Raw genomic sequence first — 26,741 nt, 5'->3', positions numbered from 1 at the left:
CCCCGGGGGTTCCTACTCGTAAGTTGCCAGCAGCCCAATCACAACAACCGCGTGTTGTTGACCCGCTGGACCCGCGGCAGGTGGCCGCCGCATCCCGGAGCCATGGCGAGCAGCGCGTCCACCACCACCACCATCAGCAGCATCGCGGTGCAGTCGGGCAATACCCGGCTCGTGATAGCCCTCCTGCAGGTGAGCCGCCCCTGTCGCCGGCGCGCTGACACGCGCCGTGCTGCCGGCCGATGGACCTTGACACCTCTCGCTGGCCGCCGCCGCGCGCTCGACGCGCTCTTGAACTTGGGGACGCCGAAGCCGTGGGGCGATCGGAAGCTTGTGTTAATCAGGGCGCGCTGATCTACCGCTCTGTCGGCCGATCCGTTCAGCGCATCAATTAGGACGTAGCTGTGGCACGCGCGCGTCCGACGTGCAGGCTGACTGTGCGGTGGGCGGACTACTGGTCGAAACCAGAGCGGGAGACCGAGCCATTGTGCTGCCGTGCGTGTACGCTCGTTCGTACGAGAAGTGGCATAAAAATAATAATGGCCGGCTGGAAGCGAGCCAGATGTGCGGAGTCTTTCTCCCGCAAATACACGTGTGAGCCTTCCTTGCCGGGCCGGTTGCACGCGAGTGTCCATGGCTGGAGCCATTAGTATCCTCTGGCCGACTACTGCGCGTAGGGACATCGACCGCTGGCATAGTTGCTATTGTTATCGCAAGAAAGTGATGGGTGCAGCACAACGGAATGCACATGACTGATTCACATTTCGCATGTTTAGCAAGCGTTTACGGCTGGCTCGTGTTACACAAATATTTTGGTCTGAGTAAGAATATTAACAACAAAAACTCTCTATAGAAGAGTATCAGAAGCAACTAAATGTAGAAAAATGCGGAAACAAAACATTTGGTAATGCCTTGAGGAGAGAGAAAAGGAGCTGTTTCGTAGACGGTGCAGGTATACACGAACAATACAGCAGTCAAATGCGCAGTTTTATAGCTTACTACATGTAAGATCTGACTGAGTTCAAATTCCGCTTACTGTTCTTGAATGTACGATGGACATTGCAGATATGTGTACGCGTTTCCTGGTAGAATTAACAAATTGCAGTGCTGGTGCATGAATAGCGCGGGACAGTTCAAAGCAACAAACTTTGCACCCATTCAGACCTTGTGGGACGAAAGAGCATCAAAAGTGTTTGCGACGCTGGTGTTGTGCCTGATTATGCTATGCGCAGCCCAACAGGTCGAGCAACTTTCCTCTTTTTTTTTTTCAGGGAGGGTGAAAAGTAGAATAATAGGAAGGGAAGTGTAACAGAAACAAGTGCGCGCTCCGTAACCCATACCGTCGCTTCGATACGCAAAACTTTACGCACTGAACGCACAATTGCTTAGCAGTATAAGATAGCCTCAGGAGCCACGCTAGCTTCCAGACATGACATAAAGTAAAATAAGCCGGGGCCAGAATTCTGCTTGTGGTCCGTGCTGACGATGTTCTTCTGTTTATATACTGAGGGAGAAGAGCGCAAACAGGATGCTGAGGTCGCCAAGAAAGTTCGCCCCGTCGGCGTCTGACCTGCTTGCCGTCCCGCCTGCGTTTCCGCTCTTCTCTAGACAGTTTACGCGAACGTCTCAGTTAAGACAGGCAGCGTGCACGTCCCCCAAAAGATTTAGAAACTGTGCGCGGTGGCAACAGCACGTGCCAGATATGTTCTGCAGTACTGTCTGTCCGATTCAAATAATGATTACTTGAGGTGTGAGGTTTTTGATGAGTGACAAGGAGGTGGGGAGAGGCATGCTTTTTTTTTTTTCACGCGGCCATTCTACACAATACAAGTTTGACCATGACACAACCGTGTATTATACTTGGAAGTTGCTTGTATACCATGAATGTATAGCGGGGAGGACCTTTGCGACCGTAACATCGCCTATTTCTTTGTTTTCTTCGGATTTCTTTGTTTTCTTTGGATCTTTTCGTTTTCTCGCTATAGTGAAACAACGTATACAGTTGCTCACATAACTTTTTTTCGAATTTCATGCCATAATGAAAACCTGTATTGCCCCGGGTATGGAGCGTCAAGGGTATGAGGAATCACGCGTTTATTTATTTATTTATTTATTTATTTATTTGTTTGTTTATTTATTCCGTGTTCCAAAACTTCTGCGCTGTTCCGTACGAACTTGCCCAAATTAAGACCCTCTCGGCCAGGCATCCTCTGCCGTGATAATGGCGAAGATCTTTCGCGATAAAGACCCCTGTCACAATAAAGCACGCACTGTGAATATCGGGACGTTTTTCATAAGCAGCGCAGCCTCTCCCACTAACGGTTGATGAACGCACCAATGTAATCCGCTTATTAAGAACGTTTTATTATAGTGTCACTGAAAAGTATACGCGATAGATGTATTAGTAGAGTGTGCGTACAGAGTATACGTATAAAGTATAGAGTAAACGTATAGATGGTATTAGTTGATAACATCAAAACCTATCACTGTGGATTTCCGCTTGCGACGTCTCACTCCCATAGGCCGACTTATGACTGTTTACGATGCCTAGGGGCATCTTCTGTAAACAAAGTCCGGCTGCCGAACGCTTACTTACTTGGTTGATTGCTTTGTTCATCCGTAGGCACTAATTCTAGCAAGCATTTAAGATGAGCCTCTTCTTGGTCGACCAGAGGGAGGCGTCTCCCAAGCAAGCGCAAAGCGGCACCCTATTTCTGACTGCTGCGAGGCGCCGCGCGGCGTGGGATGGTGCGAGGGGCGTGTTTTGTTTTCTTTATTTTTGTCCTTTCCTACTTCTTTTACCATGTGTAGGCTTAAGAAGCGACGGCCGCAGGGCGCTTTTCATCTCTGCAGCCGCATCATTTGACCCGGCAAACATGTGTTGCAATGCACGTCAAAAAGTGTGATAGTTATTTAAAACTGTACATCAGCTGACTGTTTGATCACAGACCTGTGAGCAGACATCCGTTCTTTCAAGGTTCAAGGCAACCATTACCCAAGGACTTATCCGTGCCGTTGTATTCTAGTTAAGAGCACGAGCCTGAAAATATCGGTCGCCAAAGTTGGCGCCCAACCAAGCTCATTACGCAACCGAGCGTGCCGCCGGCGCTGGCGAGGCGGAGGACGGCAAGGTGCCAGTGCTGTCGCGGGCTGCCGTATTCCGGCGCTCCGAAACTGACAGTGGCTTCCCTTCCGATCGTCTGAAAGAGAACAGGAATAAACGCGGCTGGCTCGCGCGCTTTCATCCAATCGAGACAGGAGAGGAGGGGTGTGTAACCTTGAGGTAGGTTTAGCGCTTTAGATTGCGCAATTGGTCAAGCTGAGCGACACATCTGGGGGCGGCCGGACGTCTGGAAGCGCGCGTAATTACAGGAATTACACTGTCAAAGCTGCGTCGCGAATGAGACGCAGCCTCGCATCGCTTCTCAGGTAAGCTTACCTTGGGGACACGGGCTCCGTGACCTAACTCATAAGTGCCAGCGAACACTCCTTACACTTCTGATGGAACTAGTCAATTGGGGGAGGCGGCTTACGTAGTACTATAAATTACATTCGTACAACAACATAGTCCGTTACGCCACTGGAGTTACCGGTAATCCAAGCAGGGGTCAAAGAAACAGTTCCGAACTTCGCTCTGAATGTTGTTTCATCATCATGCGTCAGATTAGAAGAGAGCACGCCTTCCTGGCGACCAGTCGTTTTCATTCTTGTGTTGTAGACTGCCAGGTTGGAACTGGTCCGTCTCTGCTTGGCGCTTTCCTTTCTCATTATAGATGAGAGATATAGCTATTTTAAGCAGGAAGAGCGAAAGCTTGCCCCATCCAGGAGGAAAAGCCGACGGCTGCATTCACAATGTGAAACTAAGTAGACGAACAGAAACCCGATGGAAAACGAGGAAGGACAAGCCGCAGTGCTGCGGGATGGCAAGCATTTCAAAGTGCATCGCTGTAAAAATAAGAATAGAAAAAGAAAGAACTCAAAGAAAAGAAAGATAAAGATAGAGAGAAAAAAAACGTAGATTTCTTGTTCTGCAACGTACTGGCTGCGATGGATGTGTAAACTAACGGCTGAATTATTGAAGTAGCAAGTTACATTAATAGTGATTAGGTATACGTTACGATGAACAAGCTAATAAAATAATTACGCCAGCACTGTCATTTAACTTAAGCTAGCCAAATCGTGACCCCAGTGCAAGCTTCAAGATATCAATGCCAGACATGTGCCGTGAAATACACGGAATACGTCATCGTTTCGCATAATACAGTCTTCGATTGCCTGTTATTTTATACACTACGCCAGTGGCATTAAATTTCAGAAGGTTCGTTTTGTATAACAAGAAACAAAACAGTGTGCAAATTATATATGTTAACTGAAGTGGCTGAACAGGAGAGGTTTTCTCCTTTGTTAGTGCTTAGAAAGAGAACGCATGGTGAGTGCACAGCAATATCACACTCCTTCAATGCGTTGAATGAGCAAGGTGCAGGGGGTAGGGGAGGGCGGGGGTTGGGGAAGGAGGAGATTCAGTTTTGTTATATGGTTTGATACTTCCGCTATTACCTCTTGAGTTCTGTCTGGTGCAGTATGTTGGGTACGTAACGATAAACAATGTTGAAAGAAATGAAAAATTCGTGATTTGTGACAATTAATTTGCGCGAATAGCAACAACTGGGAAGAAAGAAAGACATGAACAAAAGGGTTTCGCCCATGTCTGTCATTCTTTATTTATGTCCATTCGCACGCTAGCTGGCTTCGATGGTTCACCACTCTAGAGTCAGTGACTCTAAACGACCCGCCCAAGCATTCTGTTTATCAAACTGGAGACCTTTCGCATTGCGAAAGAAGCAGAAAGCTACTGTTATTGTGGAGTCAGGGACCGCTACAAGGCACATACAAATTGTGCCCGAGTCGCAGCTCATAGTTCTGGCTGGGCCGTTTCTTGACTGAGCCGAAAGTGGTTACGCAAACAATAAATAATATATTTAGTATTTTGCTGAAACTTGATCGAGAACTGCACAGGCGCGTGAGTGCTCCTTGCTACGTGTCGGAACGCTGTCGAGCCCCTCCGTTGGCATCACCTGGCTCGGCTCGTCAGTATCGACAGCACTGCGTAATGGCGTGTAACGAACACGATGTAGCCTTGCATCATTTGCACTGGCTGACACATGGCTGCTCTCGTGCACCACACACGACGTTCACGCCGACTATGCGTCGTGACGCAGCACAGAGAGCTGGGCAAAAACACTGCGGCCGTCTTCAAAGGCGCGACTTCAACGTCTCTGACACTAAGAAACAGCTCACAGATAACGGGCGTGAAGTAACGCGCGAAATCCTAGAACCAGAACATTTCAGTGGAGACGCAAACGCGCATAACGTGATCAACTTTTTCCAAAAGCAGGATTTTCAATAGAACGACATTACAGTCAGCGTGCGCATGCCTTATATTATCGGGAAGTTGCAATTGGTTTAAGACACCGCAGTACCGCTCCGCCAGTCTTTCCGCACTATTACTTTCGGCTCGCAATACTACCCTGCCATGGTCTTATAGCTCACCGGACTCAACTTTCAACAGTGCGTTGACATAGCCAGCGAATTCTTCGCCGACCACCTTGCACGCGGAAAGCAACGCTAGCTCACCCACCAAAGCGGAACCGGAAGGCGGATTCACTTTTTGGCAAGGCTACACGCGAGAAAGTGAACGGCGCACAGGAGCCATGATCCCTGGCTTAGCACGTCGAGCATGAGCGGCCCAGGCCAAAGAACGCTGGCCCCAAATGTGTTGGTTAAATATCGATTGTCCCTATGAACATCCATCGGCAGCCACTTGTTCTTGAACATTCAGCAGCGATTGAACAGTCAACTGTCGCTGACCAGGAACAGGCGTTGATGTGCAGCTCTTCTGAAAAGAAACAGTGTAACCGCGCGTGACATCAGCTAGTCCGGTGACTGCTAGTGGGGCCTCCTGTTACATCCTCAAAGCCCAAAAGCGCAGTTTAGGCAAAGGCAGTGGGTACTGTTACCCTTTGCCTTCTCAAACTCTCATCTTCATCCTTCAGAGCTTCCTACCACCAGGATTTCTGCCATACGACGAAGCCGCGACTTAGCCCCACGTATATCCTAGTAGCTTCGTTTTTCTTGGCAAAGGCTGTACGTTTCTATCTTCGTGTTTCACGCGCAGGTGTCTCAGCTTCTTCGCGTGTCATCCATTCGCAAATGGACCTCCTGTGCTTCTTCGTTGCAATTTTTATTAACCTTGCCAAGTTTAGAAGGATAAGTGATAGCCCGCTTCACGTCTTCTTATTGCATTCTTAAGAAATACTGGTTTGATGGACATGTGGTGAAATGCCGTAGTGATACTGTAAGAGATGCTCGGGCGGAGCAATTGCTTCCTTGATCGGGAGGATAGACCCGCCTGTCGCTACAACTCAGCACCGCCACCACCGCCACTACCACCAGTTGTCATAACCGTGTACATTTTTTTTTTCACAGCGTTATTAGTGGAATTGTAACTGTAGCACCACCCTCAGTGGCTCTTTAGTTATGAAGTTCTGTCGCTAAGCACCGGGTCGCGAGTGTAGCGTTGAGTGCCTACCTTATACGCGAAAAGTCCATGTACAAAAGTCCATGTACAATGCGTAAAGTCCATGTACAAAATAAGAATCCTTCCCGCTCAAATATATCCCTTCCCCTTCATGCATAGTTGGAGACAGGCCGATTCCGGTGATAACGTCTACTGAAGAGAAATAATGTTTATCTATCTTGCGTGCATTTCTTTGGCGCTGCGCGCCCACTATCAGGTCACGAATGGCGTGCGTGTATCAGCGCGATATATAGTTCCCGACACGAAAGCAGCGTGCGTAGAGTGTTAAATGAAGGAAGCATACGCAATATTGATGAAGATTATTGTTGGAGGACAAGATGAGCATCAAAGGGCTTGAAGAGTTCTTGCAGTGTAGGCAGGGCGCCGCTCGGACCACTGACGAGGCGCGAAAGAGAATCAACGTGGAAGAGAATCCCTCTACAATGTCCCGGCCAAGTCTTGTTTAGTAGATATTTTCTTCTGTCACAAATTTTTTTTACTACGTTATCGTGTAGGCAATACATTTATATAAAAAGAATTTCATACACAAGTTAAGCAACTTGTAATAAGATTGGCCATCGGGCACAAGGCAGTCTTTCAGGTTAATGCCTGGGGCCGTATTTTGCAACGCTCATTTTCATTTGTTATTATTTCTTCCTTTTTGTTGACACTAAATTCTTCTACCCATCATTAAAGAGCACTCATAATAGGACAGCAAAAGACCACGTTATGCTTTTATCAAATTTATAGTTGTTTTTGTATGTTCCCATGAAAAAAATTGGAGCACGTGGACGAACGTCTACCGTGATATTACTTGTCAGATATGTGCGTTGTTTTCCAATGTAATGGCACGCACTAAAAATGCACTACAATATTTTACGAAGAAAATCAGGTTTCAAGTGAACATCGAGAGTGTGTGTGTGTGTGTATGTGTGTGCGTGTGTGTGCGTGCGTGCGTGTGTGTGCGTGCGTGCGTGTGTGTGTGTGTGTGTGTGTGTGTGTGTGTGTGTGTGTGTGTGTGTGTGTGTGTGTGTGCGTGTGTGTGTGTGTGTGTGTGTGTGTGCGTGTGTGCGTGTGTGCGTGTGAAGCACGAACGTTAAACGGAGACACAGAAAGAGGAAGACAGGAGGATGAGCGCTTCGTGTCTTCTTTTTTCTGTGTCTCCGTCAAACGTTCGCGCCTCACACTAAAATGATGCAACACCAACTACCACAGTCAATTATGCTATTGAGTTGCACCTCAGTATTGAGCTATTTCTTAGTTACGTCCACTTGAGTTCGAAGGTTATTCCATCCATTTCTTCTGATGTAGCAACACTGGTAGCAATGCATTTAGAGCAGTGCATGCCTGTGTCGACATTATCGTGCACTTCGCTCCCCCTCTTTCTCTCTACAGCACTTGTATGTGCACTTCTACGCTGTCATGTAGAAGAGGGCGCTATGCAGATGTCTGTCGGACACGAGCCACCGTTCTAAATTCCGGGGGATTTCCAGCGGGCCCCTAGATCCACGAAAAAATCGAGGCCGCCGCTACCGTCGTGCTTTCAGCCCTTCACTCGAACGCGGGATAACCTCAAGACCGCGGTATCTTAAGGAGATCGCAATATGCGGTGAAATGGCTCGAAATAACTGCAACAGATTAGGGGCACGGTGCACGCGTGGGACCGCTGGGTGCGAGCAAGTAGAACGACGAACAGAAAGATGTAACGAAAAAGAAGGAACCGAGAGAAGCAGAAGGGTAAACAAGCTTCAGCCTGCTGCTTTTACAATTAAACAAGGTCGTGCGAAAGGCGTACTAGCCTTGCCGCCTGGAACAGGGCGCGGGGCGTATTTAGATGTTTATTTAATGGCGAGAAAACAAGACTAAAAGAGGGTCAGGTCGCTGCTAAACGAAAACTCTGGCTGGGGCAGCGTGCCAGCTCATCCGTAAGACCAGCCCATGCTTATTCGGTGTAAGCGGAGGAATGGGGGAGAGGGGGAAGGGCTAGGAATACTTGTTTACACTGCACAGGCACGGCGGGAAAGTTTTGTGCAATAGGCACAGTTTGTTTTGTCGAAGTCATCACATTAATGTATTCGTACGTTTTATAAAAAGAAATACATTAGTTTAATTGCCTCTCTTGTCCTTGTTACGGGTACAACCTAAAATTTGCTTTCGATACTCAAAGTGTATTTTCTTTCAGTAAATATTTCTCTCACTAATTCAGGTGTTTCTTTGTATTGGTCCCCGATGATGCAGCTTAATCGGTTGTTCAAAATAAAAATATAGTTCTAGCGCCTCTTGTCTCGTTACCTAGATCACCTATAAGTTCAACTCAGCGGGTCACGCGTAATTGTGGCACAGCTTTTACCATCCGTAAGCGAATACATGCGAAATACAGAAATGTTCTCTTAGCTAGTCGCTGAATAAGTGTGAATAAAAAAAAATTTCGGTCGAATCCATCTCGCGATGACTGTCGACGATAATGTGTTCAGCATTGAATCAGTATAGCGACACAACGTAATGGCACCGTCAAACGATTTATGTATGAGTCGTGTACTTCAGCCGGATTCCTCTTTCGCGCTTCCATGAGAACACGGCGCCATCTAGCATCACGGCGGCGAAGCCTGCGCGTGGCCTCCGAAATTCGTGGCGCGCCGGTGCGTGCGAACACTGAGAACTGTTCCCTCTCTTGCCGCACATCCAGTGGCACATACCCAGTGACCCAAGTTGGCGAGAGGTTCATTGAAGAGCGGCAAATACACCGTGTGTTCATAGCGCAGCTCGCTAAAGGGTTAGTGATAGAGGTTCATCGAAAAGTGGCACGTAGCCACTGCAATTGCCGCGCAGCCTGCTAAAGTATTGGGTTGCTGTCCTTGAGGAACCCTCGTGACGTGGGCTCAATTCCACTCAGAATAGGATAAATTTATGGGATCGTTTAATGCGCTAGCATTCTTAAGGTCACTCGCTTTTCGGGAGTTATCCATGTTTGTATAAGCATAACTGGCATGTTGGCATCAAAGAGGTTCATTGAAGACAAGCACATGCCGGCTGAAACATACTCAGTGCTCCAAGTCGGCGTGAATGAGTTTCATTGAAGAGCAGTACTTACCCTGTCCGGCGTCTGCAGTGACCCATGTCGTCGTGAAAGAGGTTCGCTGAAGATCAGCACATATGTACACATTGCCACATACTCAGTGATCCAAGTTGGTCCAATGGTTGGTTTCAAGCCCTGTACCCTCAGCACAGCATCCCAATGTGTTACCTATTCGACCGGGTAGACGGGAACCCGAGTAGACGGGAAAATGGTCAGATACACACGTACAAGCGCAGCCCCCGGAAAGTGCGTGAAGTACCCTAAGAAGGCTAACGCATAAATAGTCCCCTGAAAGTGCCTCCGTGAAGTTCCCCAAAAATTAAATTCTGGGGCTTTACGTACCAAAACCACGATATGATTATGAGGCGCGCCGTAGCGGGGGACTACGGACTAATTTTGACCACCTGGGGTACTTTAACGTGCACCTAATTCTCGGTACACAGGCGTTTTTGCATTTCGCTTCTATTTAAATGAGGCTACCGTGGCCTGGATTCGGTCCCGCGATCTGGGGCTTCCGAAAGAATGCTAATCGCAATGAAAAGTAAAAAAAAAGAAGAAAAATTGGTGTATCAAGCTTACAACCCTGTAACAAATTGCCACGAAGACAGCCATGACAATTCAGTAAACCGCAATTTATATATTGTTTAATACACATTAATTAACAATAATAGCTCATAGCTTACGTGAAATACTTCACTTATGAAAAAGAAGAATATGGGGAACAGAAAGGCTCTGTATTTTGTTAGTAACAACTATACGAAGAAAAGACACGATGAAGCTAGAGAAAGCATAGGGGGAACTTGCTTTTAATTGCATTAGCTGTGGAAGTGTTAGCCAGCGCCACTCACGGCCATGGCGGCGGGGGTGGAACATCCTTTCATTCCTTCACATTTTTCACTCGTGAGTTTTGCAATAGCTCAATTCTCAAAATAAAGGCCCGCACTGGTGTGAAATATATCACGATTGTTCTATTAAACTTAACTGTTAAACTTCGTAACCTGTAAGACTGAACAATATTTGTAGGAGGGTCCTTGGCTCGCAACATAGTGCAAATCTTTGGTTGAAGCAGCTTCAGCATCTATAGGCACTCTACAGGCTATGTGGGAACGGCATGGTGTTTCCGCGAGGACCCTGGACGTTTAGGAAGGCGGTGTGCCGACTTCTCCTGAAGTTTTTAAGGGATGTGGACTTATGTTGTGATTGGTAACTTTAACGAGACCTATTTCATGGCGTTGTGTCGGGGGCCTGGGCGGGCTGACGCGGCAACGCGTGCTGGATGGATCACAAGCTTCGGGCTTGTGTTCTGTTGCGTCTTTCTGTGCGAATCGTCGTGTTCACCCGTCTCGCACTGCGCTTCTGAATGACGAACTGAACGGCATACCTATAGTTTTTTTCCTTTATTAAAGTTCCTCAAATGAGGCGCTTGAGCGAAGCAATTGACGTCATGTCTTGCGAGGCTAGACCCGGCTGTAACCAACATCCTCCTCATCCTCCTCCTCAGCTTCATATGAGTATCGTTTATAAAAGTGCGATATTTGCTTCAGTTGAGCGGTTACAGAGTTGCAAGCATGATGGTTAATTTTCTTTAAAGGAGCTCTGCTTTTGTCAACCTTGCCAAAAAGAAATGCCAAAAGCAACGGCCTGCACAAAAGTACCTGCTCCCAGTAACATTTATACTTTACCTTCGAACGCAAAGAAAAAAAATAATAGTAAGGTGATGTCGGTTTTAGCAGTTTTTGAATTATTTTGTATACCAATTCCTTCCTCTCGATTCTGTGCCACTCTTATTACCCATCGTTAATGTCCGGCTGATCCCACTAACGCGGCCGGAGTGTTTCTCTGACCACTGACGGACCGCGACCGATGTCTACATTTGTATATGAGGGGAGGAGAGGTTAAAATAGTAAGCGTAAGCGGACATTTAGTTGTGCTTAGTTTGTCAAGCTGCCAAAGTAAAAAGAAAAAGAGCGCTTAGGCAGGCGCCATAGAAATAAGGCTATCATGAACGCTGCTGGGAGGCTAGACAACAAACAACCAAGCGATTTAATAGAGTGTAGCACTTTTAACTAACGTACAAAAATTTCAGTCAGCTGTTGGCTTGAAGTTTGCCTTGTCTACTTCGTTTGTCTTTTTTCCATATCCAACTTATCCCGCTCACATTGTAACGCACAACCAACTATCAGCACGTTTATCCTCCCTAACTTTTTGTAGAATAGCACTTGCAACCATAGCACCACCAATGTAGCCAATTATTTATGTTTTAGTATTGTTGATGAGTTTGAAGACATATATTCACCCGCCGCGGTGGCCTAGCGGTTATGGTGTTGCGCTGCTAAGCACTAGGTCGCGGCGGCCGCATTTCGATCGGGGTGAAATGCAACAACGCCCATGTACCGTGCATTGGTGGCACGTTAAAGATCCTCTGGTGGCCAGAATTAATCTGGAGTCCATCACTACGGCGTGCCTCGTAATCAAATCGTGGTGTAGGCACGTAAAACCCCAGCATTCAAAACATATATTCAATTGAAAGAGAGAAAAAGAAAGCAAGGAACAAGCTGGCAACTGCTACCGGAAGGAAGGAGATGATAGGAAGAAGGTGACAGAAACATAAAGGTTGAAAATCGACGGGAAGGAAACAGGAAAGAAAGAACGAGATGACTGATCATAAAGGCTAACATAAAACAATGAAGATTAAAGGACATCAGTAGAAACAGGAAAAAAAGAAAGAAACACCGCAGGTCGTGCTATTGCAAGAATCTCAAAAATTATTATAAATATTGGCAGAGGCCATAACCTACATAATAGCAATTTACTTGCGCCCTTGGACTGCACAAACTGTGCAGTGATATGTTACTTTTACAATGCATGCCCGAGGGTCCACTTTGGACACGGCCACTGTGAGCATTAAACATGGGCTATCACTGCAGCGTCGGTGATATAGACCTGGGGTAGTATTCTCGGACGATTACTTTCGGGGTACTTTCACTTTCGCGAGATGTGACTAGCGCCGAGCGCATCGGCATCTACGAGCGACAGCATTCCTGGCACAGTGCCAAGCGCGCTGTCTCAACACAGCGCCAGAAACGCTGTCGCCCGCGAACGCCGACGTGTCCGGCGCTAGTCTCGCGAAATCTGTCGAAAGTGAAAGTATCCCCGAAAGCAATCGTCCGAGAATACCACCCCCGGAGTGTCTGAAGGACCCCGGCCAGTTGCCTGCTCGGCTGTCGCAGGGAAAGCCTCCATTGGCTCAGTGAGGAGGCCGGGAGTGTGCGCGAGAAGAGATACTCGGAAGTTCCAGTCTCCGGGCATATCCACGACAGATGGTTAACTTCTGATCTTTAAGCGAGCACAGTGAATGCATTTCCAATGCACACGCACACCTCAATACCTCGGCGCTCATTCCCTTCTCCAGTCACGCCCTCCATCCCTTTCGTATTTTTTCTTTAATCTTTTCGATCCCTTATTTCGTTTTACAGTACAAGGGAGCCTATCAGAGATGTTCTCTTCTTAACCTTCATGTCTTTCGCTTCCTCCCCTCTCTCTTTCTCTCTCTCGCCTCTTGTCATGCTTCGAAGAGTTTCTACTGAACCTTTATTCTACCGTGTCTGCAATGAACAGTGAAGACATTACATTTTCACTTTGTCCCTCTGAGTAAACACTGGCATGGGACTCTCACGTCAGTACAAACGTTGGCGCGTTTGACGAGTCACATCTGTTGCATGTATGAGACGCATCTTTGAATGGACGTGCGCACGGTACACATGTCAACAAACTCCACTTTTACGTCACCGCCATGGTCACTTCTGTTCATGCGAGATTGTTAGCTGGGTGAGCACTCAGAATCTGGTGCCTTCATCATTGTTCTGGAGCGAAGAAAGAATGTCCCCCCCCCCCCCCCCCCCCCGATGTGCTGTGAGTTATCGAATTCGCTTTCAAGCTGCGAGGGCTGCGAGAGCTCGGGGCCCCAGCTGTGTGGGTCGCGCGGCTTCTCTAACACTTGCCTGCCGTCTAAAGTGAGGTGAACGGCGCAGTCTGGCGACGTCCTGGAGCTGCGCATCCAGGAGTTGTCGCCGGAGATGAGCGACGTGGGAAGCAACTACGAAGAGGCGCTCCACCTACAGCAGCAGCACCAGCAGGTCCTTCAGAAGCTACAGGTACGTTTTTATCAGGGAACACATGGTGCCACCATTTCAGGCTCTAACAGCGCACCAGTGTTGACCAAACTGTGGGTCACTACCTCCAGGGGATCGCGCTACATTTAGAGGATGTCCGCGTTGCAGCCCGCGTAAATATGTGCTGTGAACTCAGAGTACCAAAGTTCAGTCTAACAAAAACTGAAGGGAGAATTCAACTGGTGTTTTAAGATACTGCTCTAAGTAAAACCCGCTCTTGTGAGTCATTTGGCATAGTCGCCCGCACTGTCACACGATTTCTCTCTCTCTTTTTTACTCGTTTTGCGATGGTTTCAGCCCACCTAATTTATCCTTAAAATAGGTTGCAAGTTGAAAAATAAACCCCACTTCTTCGCATTTCTTTTAATTCACTAAAACCATGATTGTTGTGCCCTTACGAGACAGGCATTCAAGCAGGTCACGATGCGATAGCCCACATTTTTTGGCGCTTGCTGGGCAAGATAGTATAAGGAAGGCATGGAACGTTATGCTGTAAAACGCCCAAAGGACGGTGTTACGGACAATCTGCAAGCATGGAAAGAGCCGTACAATATTTTATGTAGCAGTGATAGAAAGCGGTAAGTCGTGCGGTGCCCACAAAAGTGAGGAAGCTTTTGCAAACAGAGTTAATGACACCAGAGCCCACTCTCCAGAAGTAAATTTGTCCATAGGAAAGCATTGTACGAACAGGCAATCAATGTCGTCTCTTAGGACGCGACACTGTGTAGGAAAAAGTGAACCTTGTGACGTCAGTTTGGTTGCAGGTGACGCGTAGGAGTAACATTACAGTTCTTCCAGTTAACAAACCAGCATGAACACCTACTTCATTGATGGCCCCCCGCTTTTTTTTTTGTATTCACTACGTATGCAGAACAAGCAGAGCCCCGTCGAGGAGCTGCTGAGCCAAGCGGATGAGCTGATCGCAAACCAAAAGCCCAAAGCACAGGTAAGGCATGGATCACGGAGCTGAAGTGGTGCTGCTTTTGGGCGTTATTAGAGACGTTGACAATAGACAGTTCGAACTGTAGGAGCATGTTCTTGCTCTTTCTTTTTCCTCTTGTATTGTGATGGGTGATGGTTTATTCGGAGCACAGCTCTCTGATAACCCTCTACTTCATATTATTTGCATGTGTCATGGTAGAGATTTGGCGACAGGCGTTGATGTTCCAGTTAACTGTGGAAAAAAGAAAAGGCGTCATAATAAGTTTTACCTGGAACATCAGTGCATCTCTCCACAGTTTTTTGAAGATTTATTTCTCGAAACTGGTCCTAAGTACAGGATTTCTGCTAAAGTGATATTACTTCACTCCTGCTCAGCTTCAATTACGCAACTGGACTATGTGCACTAAAAGCGAAAATTAAGAATCTTTATTGGTGAAACTTGGTTAAATATCTAACACCACACAGCGATATATTGTGTTGGTAATGTCTACTTGCATTAGTATAGCAGCTTATCCGACAGGATTGTGCTAGTTACTACTTCTGAATTGTTATAAGTCATTTTTCACTAAAAAACAACTATAATAAACTCTACGGCGAACTAATGTATTTATTTCACTTGAAGAAATGTTAAGGACCAAAAAAGAAGAAATGGAGAATAGAAAAAAATCAAACGACAAAAAGGCATCCCCAAAACACCATTCTGATATTTTATGACTTGAATATTGTGTTTCTACCCCACCATTGTGAATGGTTTAGCGGCCACAAATCTACGGGAGGAAACCTTCTGCTTCTCGAACAAGAATAGATTACGGAGGAGACTGTTTGCTGTCGTCAACTGGGTACTTTTTCCTGTCATAGAGGTTACCAATGGCGTCCTCCATTTATATTTACAGAACAACTGATCTAAAGCGATTCATCTTCAAACATTTTTCTCATACCCCCACCGTCAGGTCGGGGTATGAGAAAAATGTTTGAAAAAGAAATTGCAGCGAAGAATTGTGAAGATTGGGCACCAAATATTAGCCGGAGCTCTCAAATTTGACACACTTTCCGGTGTGTTATCAGAACAGGCCTATCGAACTGACCAGTGGCAGGCGTCCTAAAAATGGGCAGCATGGCTTTGTATCGGCGAGCATACAGCGAGCATACGTCCTCTACGAATGTTAAATCAGTGCTCGGAGCTAAAAGAAAGAGAGGGAAAGAAAGGAGGTATGGTCGTTTCATGTACAACATTTTCATGTACTACGAGAAACGTTTCATGTGTAACTTTTTGAGCAACTGTGCGACGTAGCAGAGGTAAAAATAAAAATAAAAATAAAAATAATCAAATGGCCTCTTCTCCCCGCTTCACAGGTGTACTCAGCTATGGCACACAACCTTGGCCTGGCGTGGAAGAACCTGAACGCCCAGTTGGAGCACCGAAGTATCGTGCTGGAGACCGCCGTACAATACCACGCCGCGGCCAAGAAGGTGGGTAGGCGTCCCGGCCGTCGACGCATGACGCCAGGAGTCCTGCGGTCCTTTTCGCGTGAACTATGCTAACTCGACGCATGTAATGACTTGTAATGCGCGTGGCTGCTTATGTGTTAATTTTCGTAGCAAATATACTGTAGAAAATCTTGTATTTGTTGCGGATGAACGCAGCGCAGCACAGTTGCATCCGTTATGTGCACCGGGCAAGGATGATTTGAGTGCCATCAGCGCTAAGGCAGCTGACACAAAGTGGTTGTCTAAATACGAGAGACCTAAGGGTTCTTTAGTGAGAAGCGCCGGCAGGCCCGTCATCGGTAATTATTAAAGGGAATTATACGCGAACCTTGACACATTGATCTGACCAGGCTCATCTTCAGTTTATTTCTTGTAATGCCGATGCGGGCTGAATGAAGTAAGCGTCTTCTGCAAAATAATATTGAGCTTCCTACCATTAAATCAAGCTTAATTTTTCTGACACAGTAGCTATCACACTGAATGGGCGCAAGCATAAATTCCAATGAAGCTAACGACGGCACTTTTACGCGCAAGCGTAGCCGGTCAGCTAGCACAACTGCCGAATGTTTGTTCGAAGCCACGAATGCGGAGGTGGAAGACGCGTGGAGGTGAAGAGAATCGCGCGCCGGGGAAAGTATGAAGGAGCACGCTGAGCGCGCAACGAAGCATCGCCACCTAGAGGGCAGTCTAGGTGGCGTTGAGTGAAGCGGGGAAGGAGGAAGTTGTACTCCGGCGGCTGCTGCGTATGGCGCAGCCGCTCGAGCCCTGTCTTGAATACGATCTGCGATGCGGATAGTGTAGGCGCCTAGACGCACCGAGGGCCGATAGCTTCGTGTGGCGTTCGCGAATGAAACGTCGCAGTAACTTTTCTATATCTGTTGCAGCTGTCCGATGAACTGACCAAGGGTGAGCAAGAATTCTCGGACACCGTGTTGCCAGACCATGTTGCGGCGTGTGAAGCTCGCCTGCAGAAGCTGAATGAAGCGCGCAAAGGTACTTTGATGGTCTCGATTCATGCTGCTGTGCGTACTCGCTCGCTTTGCCTGGAAGGTGACCGGAGGCTCGATGCGCGCAGCCATCCTCGAGGCATCCAAGCGGAGCCTCCAGCCATTCCAGAACCTGCTGCAGACGCTCAAGGAGGTAGCCAGCACGGGCGACTCGCGACCCCTGCAGCCGGCGGCCGCCCTGGCTTCCATAGCGGCCCTCGAGAGCCAGCACGAAAATCTCCAGGACCAGCGGCGGAAGCTGGGCCTGCTGTGCGAGGCAAGGAAAGAGGCGCTCGAGAAGCGGCTCCGAGCCCTGATGCTGAGCAAGGAACTTGACGAGGTATGCGACTTTCTTACAGTCGAGCACGAGCGAAAGCTGGTCTAATTTTAGGTGGAGCGTCAACTGGACCACAGCCCCGAAGATGCAGCCTTGGGCGATTCCCCTGCGAGCAGCGAAATACTTCTCCACGAGCACACGACGAGGATCGCCTCCGCCAACGAGAAATTGCGAGATCGAATGCTGAAACTGCTTAAGTCTGCCAAGCAAATTCAAGACGCGGAGGTCGAAGCCCGCGCCTTTAACCTGATGGCGCGCGTGACGAGCCGCATCGAACGCGACGAGGCCCGGAAGAAGGACCTCAAGGAGGCGGTGGAATTCTTCAACGAAGCCCAAACGGTGAGGCCGAGTATTTACTCTTTTTTGAGTCGTTCACAAAACTTGGGACGGTTTGTTTTTGCAGGCCCTCAACAAATTGGACCAGCTCCAAATTCAAGTTTCCCAAGGTCCCGTTCAAGACGTGGCTGCAGCGACCGCGCTTTTGGATGCGTGCGTCGAAAGACCTCTTCTCCTCGGCCATGGCATCCTGACCCGCTTGTCTGTCGGCACCAGTGGCGTTCAAGACAAGGTCATATACGCAACGCTCAAGAGCGCACGACCTCTGACGTGAATGCATTCGCAGGTTGATGAACTCCAATGCCGGCACCTGCAAGTGAGGCAGATGTACGAGCAAAAAGCGGCAGATGTCGTGGAGAGCAGCGAGCGCGCAATTAACTTCTTGACACAGTGCAATAGTGTGAGTAGAGTCAGATATCGCACGGATGCAATGTTCTTTCGTGTGCTTGAGTAGGAATTTGATGTCGCTTGCGCAGCTGTACAAGTGGTGCATCGAGATCGTACAGACGTTTCTGGAGCGGAATAGCCATCTTGACATTGGAGCAGCAGCTGCTCACGATTTCTTGCAAAGACACCAGAAGATGCTAAATGAGCTGCAAGCCAGAGAGCCACAGATGACGATGTTACTAGCACAGGACGATTCAAGGTCCAAAGAGCTTCTTCAGCTATGGCAGCACCTACGTAGCCTCCTGGAGCAACGCATTCGAATTGCCCAACGATACCTGAGCTGCTGCAAACTGTCTACGGAGGTATAACGCATGCGCATGAGCATAAAGATGTTCCGTCCTTACCTTTCTGTTGGGTCGTTCTAGTTGATGGAAGACTTGAAGACAATAGGCGACGCCGGTCCGGAGCGGCAAGCTTCCATCAACGAAAATTTTATGCAGTTTGATCACAACGCAAACAATTTTCTGCACGATGCCCAAAGAGTGAGTGATGCCAAAGTGCTCGGAAAATATGACCAACAAAATTGTTCCTATATCTTTTGTTTTAGATTCAGGACACGTGCTTAGATGTCACAAAAGCGGTGCGCCACATCCAAGAAACACTGGACCAATGCCATCAGCTGAAGAACAATCCTGGCAGTAACACGGAACAACTGATCAAAGATGCCCAAAAAGTAAGAACGACTGTAAAAAAGACTTGTGCCAAAGCCAGTGAGCTGATATTTTATAATTATGTAAATACAAAATGACTTTGCTGGATCTGTACATTTCCTCACTTTTTGTTGCTTTACGCCTATGCTCGAGAAGCGAATGCTTCTGTTTTCAACAGGGTGTCATTTTTATGTGTCCTTATATCTTCATGCCGTTGTGTTTATCCCATGCGGTCCCTTGTAATTGTGGTGTTTTGTACCGTAAACTGAGAAGTACGTCATTTCTTGAATGCAGACCATGGAGTCGGCAGTAAAGATCGAGTCGGAGCTGTACCCTGCCATACCTCGGGAACTGAATCGGGCCGAAACCATCGCGCAGTACTTGGGACGACATCTAGACACATTGATGCCTCTAGTCAGGGTACGTGAGAGTCTTGTCTTGTGGCGATACCTTTGCGTCGAATAAAGACCGCAATCCCGTGAAAGGCGTTTTGTAACATTCATGCGACGACTGCCGAGTAGCCTGTGCCAGGTGGCCGTTTGCGTTATGTGGCCTTCCTGTACTCTCTGTAATTTTCACTTAACATTGAGCACAGGCTATCAGAACAAAAGCTCGAGAACATTAAAAAATAGTTGAATGTTGTAACGAGTACTTACTGGGGAAAACCTTGAAACATTATCTATTTGACAATTATTCAATTTCTTCCATGGCCGGAGATAATTTTGTGATTCTATTCCAATCATTTTCCTTCTCGAGCTTTGTTAGTAGATAGAGCAGAACACCGCCTGCGGTATCTCAAGGATTCTCCGGTAGTGAGCGGTGGACAATAAGAAAAGAACATTACCTACAGAAAGGAAGCGTTTCATTATATTGGGTAATAAGTACAGTCCCTTTTGTCAGCCATATGAAAGCTAAGATAACTTCAAGGGGTGCAGATGCGAAGAAAGTTACATAAATAAACAAAATTGTCCACAGATTGGAGTAACTGACAAAAAATTACGATTGCATGCAGAACTATAAAAATTTTATTGGGAGAAATTATATTTTCGAAATCTTTGCGAATCTCACCCACTACAAGGCGCCAGAAATTTTAAACATAATGCTATGCACAGACATGACAACGACTGACAAGAACGACGAAACATAATCTTAATTAACGCGCGGCACTCGAAAATCGTACTAGAGGCTGCATTATGCAACGATCCCTTTCTTTCGATTGTATTTATTTCTTATCAGCCGTCCCGCCGAGTGGTCAATCTCTGCGTAAATCTGGGCTCGGCTGCGCGCGAGCCAATCACGAAGATAACAGCTAATGAAAAATGAGCATTGTTACGAAGTGCAGCCCCAGATGTTGCAATATTTCAGCAAGAGCCGCCCATTGGATCTGCTCTCAGTTGTCATTCGCGATGTTAAATCACTACTTTGATTTTGTTATTTGTCATGCTAATTCTTTATATCTTTTACACTTCATATTCTCAGAATTTTCTGTATTGGCATTCTGCCCAACTGTTTTACATTATAATTGGGTATTTTCCTATCCCGCAAGCTGCATTTGTTTCAGAAAGTGGCGACCTTTCCGTTTTTCAAAGCCTGATATACCTCATGTTCTTTCTAGACGATCCAATCAGAGTTGGATGCGAGGATCGAAGCGACGTCTACACTTCAGAGGAAGGAGCACCTCATTCAGCAACTGCGTTCGACTCAACAGAGTTTTCGAAGAAACATCTGTCAGTATCAAGACTTGGTCAGGGCCATGATAAGTTTTTTTGACTACTTCGCTCAGGTGAGTGCAGTATTAATTGCCATAATACCCACGTTACTCATTATTCCCATGGTTCTCTGGCCATTTCAGCTGGAGAAGAAACTTCAAGAAACCCACGAATATGAAGCCTTACTGGCAGAGGCTAAGCAACGAGCAGAGCACTTGGCAACGTTAGTTGACAAAACTGTAAGTACAATTGATTTTAGGACGTAACGTCATGCTCAACGACGAAAAAAAGCATCATCAGATGGAGTGAGCTAAAGGCATCATGAACTTGTCATTTATATGCGCGCTTGGCAAATGAAAAGGCGCTCTCCACTGTCTTGGAAATGTGGAAGAAGCAGGAGAGACATCTAATGAAGTATTAGGAAGATAAGCTGATATCGCTTAGCTTTGTCCACAGAAACATTTGGAATTTGGGGGTTTCCTGTGCTCTTTATTGTGCTGACTATGCGTACTGCACTGGTTGTGTTATGACGCAAGTTATGACTACAGGGCTTATGTTTGGAAATTGTATAATTGTGCTGCGCAAAAAAGCAGCAATAAGTGAAATGCTTCGATTTTCCTACGAGTCACAATCATATTTCGTGGTGCGGGACTCTCAGTCCTTTTTTCTTTGCCATGGTGCATTTTTCTCTGAAATTCAAGGCTTACTATTAGGATATAGCGTTTATATTAATTAGAAGCGCCAAGTACTTGAAGTCCAGGCCAATTTGCAAATGAAAAGTAGGGATGCTGGAAAGTATCAAGGTTTTTAACAAACCAAAATGCGCTTTTGTCAGGGTACGAGAGCGGTGTGTGAACTGCATGTTATGGTTTGATGTATTTCTGACTGAACTTCAGGCATCCATGTAGTTGGACGGTTGTAGACTGCGTGCTAGTCAAATACTTCAAAATAATTTTGACCATCTAGTTTAGTTCACCCAGATGCACCTAAATACAGGTAAGTTTTTGCATTTACGCACTATCTGAGTTCGGCTGGTAATCGATACCGCGACTTTGCGCTCAGCAGCATAACGCCATAACTTTCATTCCGGTTCCGTAATGTCGACGGCACGTTAGTTGTGCGCTCCAGAGAGATCCATTTCACTACAATGACACTCCTCCTCGGAATGCAGAACCGTATTTATAATTTTATCCACTAAATTCAGCTCACTTATCTCAGTTCAATTCCGGTTAATGTGAAATTTAGTTTTCCTCACTTGGACGGTGAGATCCATAATAAGTAGAAGCACCAACGTCCACATGTCAGTCTTCTAGGGCGAAGCTTTCTTTGCGAACCGTCCCGGACTTTCCTCACCGTGGCTGCTGGGTTCTGCTGTCTTGCCGAATAGATCATACTTAAAAATAATTAATTACGTGCCCAATGGGGGAATGGAACCTCGGTACCCTAGCGCCACAGCCCGATGCTCTAACCATTCGGCCACAACCGTGCGGATGCTTCTATTGTGCCAATGCCAACTAGTACGAGTGCGCGCGTGCCAGCTTCCTTTACACCAAAGACACAGGAATAAAATGGGTAGATTTTTACCATTTCATTAAACGCTTCACGAAAGCTCCGCTTCGCATTACATAGCTTCCAAGGCGGGCATTTGATCAGCATAATTTTCTTTATTGCGCGTTATTTCGACAACATATTGGGCAGGTTCATGTACGCATTATACCGATGTTTCATCATCCTTCTTTCCTTTGGCTTGAGCAGATAATTTGAATAAAATGAGCGATGTTGTCTGATCAAAGTGTATTCGTGAATGCCGCTCTTAGTATGACAGCATAATTGGTAACCCTTCTTATTGTAATCTCTCTCACTGCGAGTGCCTAGTCAGAGTTCGCTTGATGACCGGGTGGGCTTTCGGGTGAGGATCGTACGTTGTTGGAATGACTAAGCGCGGGTATGACTAAGCTGCACACACTTCTTGTTTAGTTCCCTATGACAGGTACCATATTGACGATATTTATGTGCATCCTCCTTCATATTGTTACAATGGCTCGACGAATTGTTCAGGAACCGAGCGAGGCGGCGGTGCTGGACCGCGACAAAATCCACTCGTTGGTGGACAACCAAGGCGCGCTGCTGGTGGCCAGTCTGCGCAAGTCGCACCAAGATTCGCAGATGAGTAAGTTCAACGACGAGCTTCACCTGATCAACCAGCAGGTGCGTGAGCTCACCGATTCGCTGAAGCGAGACTCCTCAAAGTGCCACGTCGTGGAGTTCCAGCAGCGCATTCAGGTAAAGTTTCAAACGAAGATTTCACGACTCATGCCTCTTGTTACGGAGTGTACACGGACAGTTGAGCAAGACGACATTCATACACGGCAGCTCTACAGGCATATTGATATGTTTCGTGCTCCGACAGAACATGCCATATAGCTTTGGCTTCAAACACGAAAACATACTTAGATCATGACTTTGCTTGCTGTAATTTGGCACGTGCCTTCGAAAACGCCTTTGCCTAAACTTCGTGTGACCGTCTAGGCAACGAAGTACCGGACATATCATTCCGATGGGACGACCCGCTGACCTAAGCCATCACGGTTTTGTTCACTTCTTCGAGTTCGCGATGATGCTGCCGCTCTACAAGCGGAAGGAATGTTACTTGCCACCGCAATTTGTAAATGTTAAACTTAGTATCCCACGAATCGTATGGAAAAAATAAACTTCTCTTCAGTTATCTGCCGGATCCAACTTTGATGTAACATTTTGAGAACGGTGGAAGAGTGACAACAGACGAAAGCAGAAAAGGAAGACCAAGTGTCCAGAGCTGATTTCACCTGCCCCGAGCAATAAACGGGAACGCCATTTGCTGAGCAACGCACGCCCACTTGCAGTTTTTACCCTCCTCTCCGTATTATGTAATTCCATTTTCATTCTGTCAAATTGCCGCTTTGTCATTTTCATTACTTTCAGCACTCTAGATATTAGGCAAACTATACAGGCGTGCGTCCTCATCTGGCTTCATATTTCGGAAAATATTGTCGTTTTCTTTTTCTCTTATCTTTATTATGCACGCATTTTACTTAGCATACAATAAGAATTTTGAAGAACAGCTTGTGCGAAATGTCCTGCCCAGGCCTGCCATCATACAATGTTGGTGTTTGCCGCCTCTTGTTCTTTTTCTGCGCCTTATCAAAAGTTGGCTTTTCCTGCGCACAGTATTGTCGTACAGAGAGTGCACGCTTTCAAGGCGCTTTTTGACTAAGCATTGGAGTGAAACACTAATTTCGGTTTTTGAAACTTGAAGTGCATTAGGCACTCTCAACCAAGTTTGAAACAAAATATCATGTAGCCTCGCTAATATATAGCCGATAATTTGGCGCCTTGGATATAAAGAAAGTGTGCAAACAAATCATATCTAATGTGTTTGAGCCACGATTTAACGTGCGCCATTTCGATTCACACCTAGACACTCATTGGCCGGTCGGGCAAGGTCCTTAAAGGGCAGTGAGAGTGTGAGTGGAGTATGAAGTGCATATTGCAAGTAGATGTTAATATCAGTCATTATCTGCAACTGTGTTGTACATATGTTAGAAATCGGTGCGCAATTACCACCTCATCATGCAACTGGGCAAGGAAAGAATGTGGAACGTTGACCAACAGACACAGGTGAAGACAAAGGCAGGGTCATAGGATGGATACATGTAGTGGTGACATCACCGCTTTAAAAGACATGATGGTAAAACACCTAGCGCATCGTCACAGACATCAGCGATCGGCTCTTCCTTCATGTGTGACTATCTAGAGCCGGCATAATGTACATATCTTTTTTTCCGTTGCCCTCCTTTCTTATAGTCCGCTGCTCATCACTGGCCGATTGTGCTGATAACTTATGTGGCGCAGTGCTCGTGCCACTGTCGGAGCGCCGAAAGAACTAGAATTGGAATAAAATAGTTAGATTATTGAGGTTCAGCACACCATTATATCGGTAAATTCTCGAGAGAGTACAACTGTGCTCTTTTTGTGTTCGCAGTCCCTGGAACGAAGAATCGAGGTGCTCAGTACCTCCTCCCGCCTGCAGACCGACAGCGCGCGGATGGAACTTGAAGAGCTCACATCTCGATGGCGAAATTTCCACAAGGAAGCTATGGCAGCGCCCCCACCACAGCCGCAGCCTATCGACAAGAAGGTATGTCTATTTTATTTGCTTGTTCACTTTTGGATAAAAAAACAAGTACGTCAAATATATGTCGATAACGTGCCTGGCGTGCATAAAGTGCAGGAGGAATATGCGGATCCCACGCACTGTGGAAATCGATGTAAACGAAGCTTGCTGTGCTGTTTGCTTTGATTGGCGATAACTAGCGACGCTGTTGACAGCGAATGTTGAATTTCTTCAACGTTTGGTCTAATATGTGAGTGGTGAATTGATATTGAAAGTTACCTTGCGTATACCAGTGCTGTTTGTCAGCGTAGTGCACAGAACACACAGGGGGAAGTGTTTGCTTCAGGCATTGTTGTGCGCCGTACTTCATAACATCTGAGAGGGTTGATAATATTTATTGCCTCACACGGCACATCGCATCGTGGCAGAAGTATTAAAGTTTAATTGAATAAAAGACAATCTTATAATGAGGCTCGCCGTAGTGACGGACACCGGATGAATTTTGACACCGTGGTGTTCTTTAACGTGTCCCTAAATCTAAGTGTACGAGCGTTTTTTATTTCGCCCGCGTTAAAATGCGGCTCCTGCGGTCGGGATCAGACCTGCGACCTCGAACAAAGACATAGCCGCAAAGCTACCCCGGCGGGCACAGAAGTGTTGATTTGACGTGTAACCGCTTCCGTAGTGTCGCCTAGACCCTACGGTGCGCTTTAATGCGGATCTGCTTTTGGACGCCCTGCGTAAGTTGTCCGCTTGACAAATTTGCATGGCGTTTATTTTTCAGAAATAGCAAACACGTATCATACTTTACCTTGGACTTAAATGTTATCACGTTTGCCGGAAACCGCTGTCGTGTCCATAGTAGTAGCGTTTCCTTGCCTTCTCAAGTCACCCCCCCCCCCCCCCCCCCCCCCTTATGGAAACTGCGAGCGAAGAGTGGCAAGGCTGTTATTCACTCATTTCGCGACTGCATCGGTTGTACCCACTCTCTGTCTCCTCTCTCTTCCCCCAAGCGCGTCTCTGCCATTCTATCTAGCTTCTTTCTCGACTTGGACGTTTGTAGAAAGGTGAGCTCTGCAATTTCTGCAAAGCTTTTGCGTTGGGTCACGGATAATTGCAGCTGTCAAGAAGCTAATATGCCGACGCGCAGGGAGCTCCCGAGGGCATTGTGCACATTCGACGCGGTGTAATGGTCCAAGCGAGTTTATCGCATAGTCTTTCCTCTCTGCCTCGCTCCTGTTATGAATGCACACGCTCTGAACCCCCCCTGGCGCGCTGTGCCAGACAGCCGCAACAGCAGCAGCGGTAGCAGTGGGAAAGTCGAAGGAAGAGGCAAATACCGTCTCGCTTTCAAAAAAAGGAAAATCGCATTTGCTGACAGTAACGTTAAAGATTTATGGACGTTAATCATGTGTAAAAAGACCATATTCTGCAAGAACGAAATGCCGGTTTCTTTAGTCTTTGCATATCCAATGAATGCTTTTCAACTTTGATTTCTATGTGGTTTGACGTTTACCAGGTACTCAATAAGTGAAGTGAAATTTGCTTTAAATGCTATTTTTTCCCTTTAGAACGTTTATCACTGACTATCTGGGTCGAAACATGTTTGTGCTTTTAATAAAACAATATTGAAATAGGCGTAGAAAGGTGTAGGAGGCCAAACAGCCCTAATACTCACTTCCTTAGTCAGTGGATTAGGGCTGTTTGACCTGCTCTTGGCTTACGTCCTTTTGCTTCTCATTCTAGATGCAGGAAGTGAAAGAAGTGTGCGGACCGTCGTTCGTGGTGCCCCTGGATGACGTTGAAGTGCAAGAAGGCGCGAAATGCAGCCTCGTATGCGTACTGGCCGGGCATCCACCTCCAACGGTAAT

At 46.8% G+C, this 26,741-nt stretch overlaps 1 protein-coding gene across 1 annotated transcript in view; it reads left to right on the top strand.

Annotated features, from left to right (window-relative positions):
• The first annotated feature begins 14 nt into the window (after positions 1-14).
• The window catches only part of sls (sallimus), a 285,614-nt gene continuing 258,887 nt past the window's right edge, over positions 15-26,741 (top strand). Inside the window, exons 1-18 of the mRNA XM_072287454.1 lie at positions 15-189; positions 13,682-13,804; positions 14,694-14,768; positions 16,118-16,234; positions 17,137-17,245; positions 17,328-17,578; positions 17,630-17,914; positions 17,979-18,143; positions 18,198-18,311; positions 18,388-18,660; positions 18,724-18,840; positions 18,906-19,031; positions 19,303-19,428; positions 20,624-20,791; positions 20,861-20,956; positions 22,776-23,000; positions 24,739-24,894; positions 26,617-26,736. Coding sequence (XP_072143555.1) covers positions 103-189; positions 13,682-13,804; positions 14,694-14,768; positions 16,118-16,234; positions 17,137-17,245; positions 17,328-17,578; positions 17,630-17,914; positions 17,979-18,143; positions 18,198-18,311; positions 18,388-18,660; positions 18,724-18,840; positions 18,906-19,031; positions 19,303-19,428; positions 20,624-20,791; positions 20,861-20,956; positions 22,776-23,000; positions 24,739-24,894; positions 26,617-26,736 — 2,733 coding nt within the window. The 5' untranslated portion in view covers positions 15-102. The remainder of the gene's footprint in view (positions 190-13,681; positions 13,805-14,693; positions 14,769-16,117; positions 16,235-17,136; positions 17,246-17,327; positions 17,579-17,629; positions 17,915-17,978; positions 18,144-18,197; positions 18,312-18,387; positions 18,661-18,723; positions 18,841-18,905; positions 19,032-19,302; positions 19,429-20,623; positions 20,792-20,860; positions 20,957-22,775; positions 23,001-24,738; positions 24,895-26,616; positions 26,737-26,741) is intronic.

The sequence above is a fragment of the Dermacentor andersoni genome, chromosome 1 (genome assembly GCF_023375885.2).
Source record: "Dermacentor andersoni chromosome 1, qqDerAnde1_hic_scaffold, whole genome shotgun sequence".
In the NCBI taxonomy this organism is placed as follows: domain Eukaryota; kingdom Metazoa; phylum Arthropoda; class Arachnida; order Ixodida; family Ixodidae; genus Dermacentor; species Dermacentor andersoni.
The sequence above is the reverse complement of the archived record's forward strand: the minus strand, read 5'-3'. Positions and strand labels throughout refer to the sequence as shown.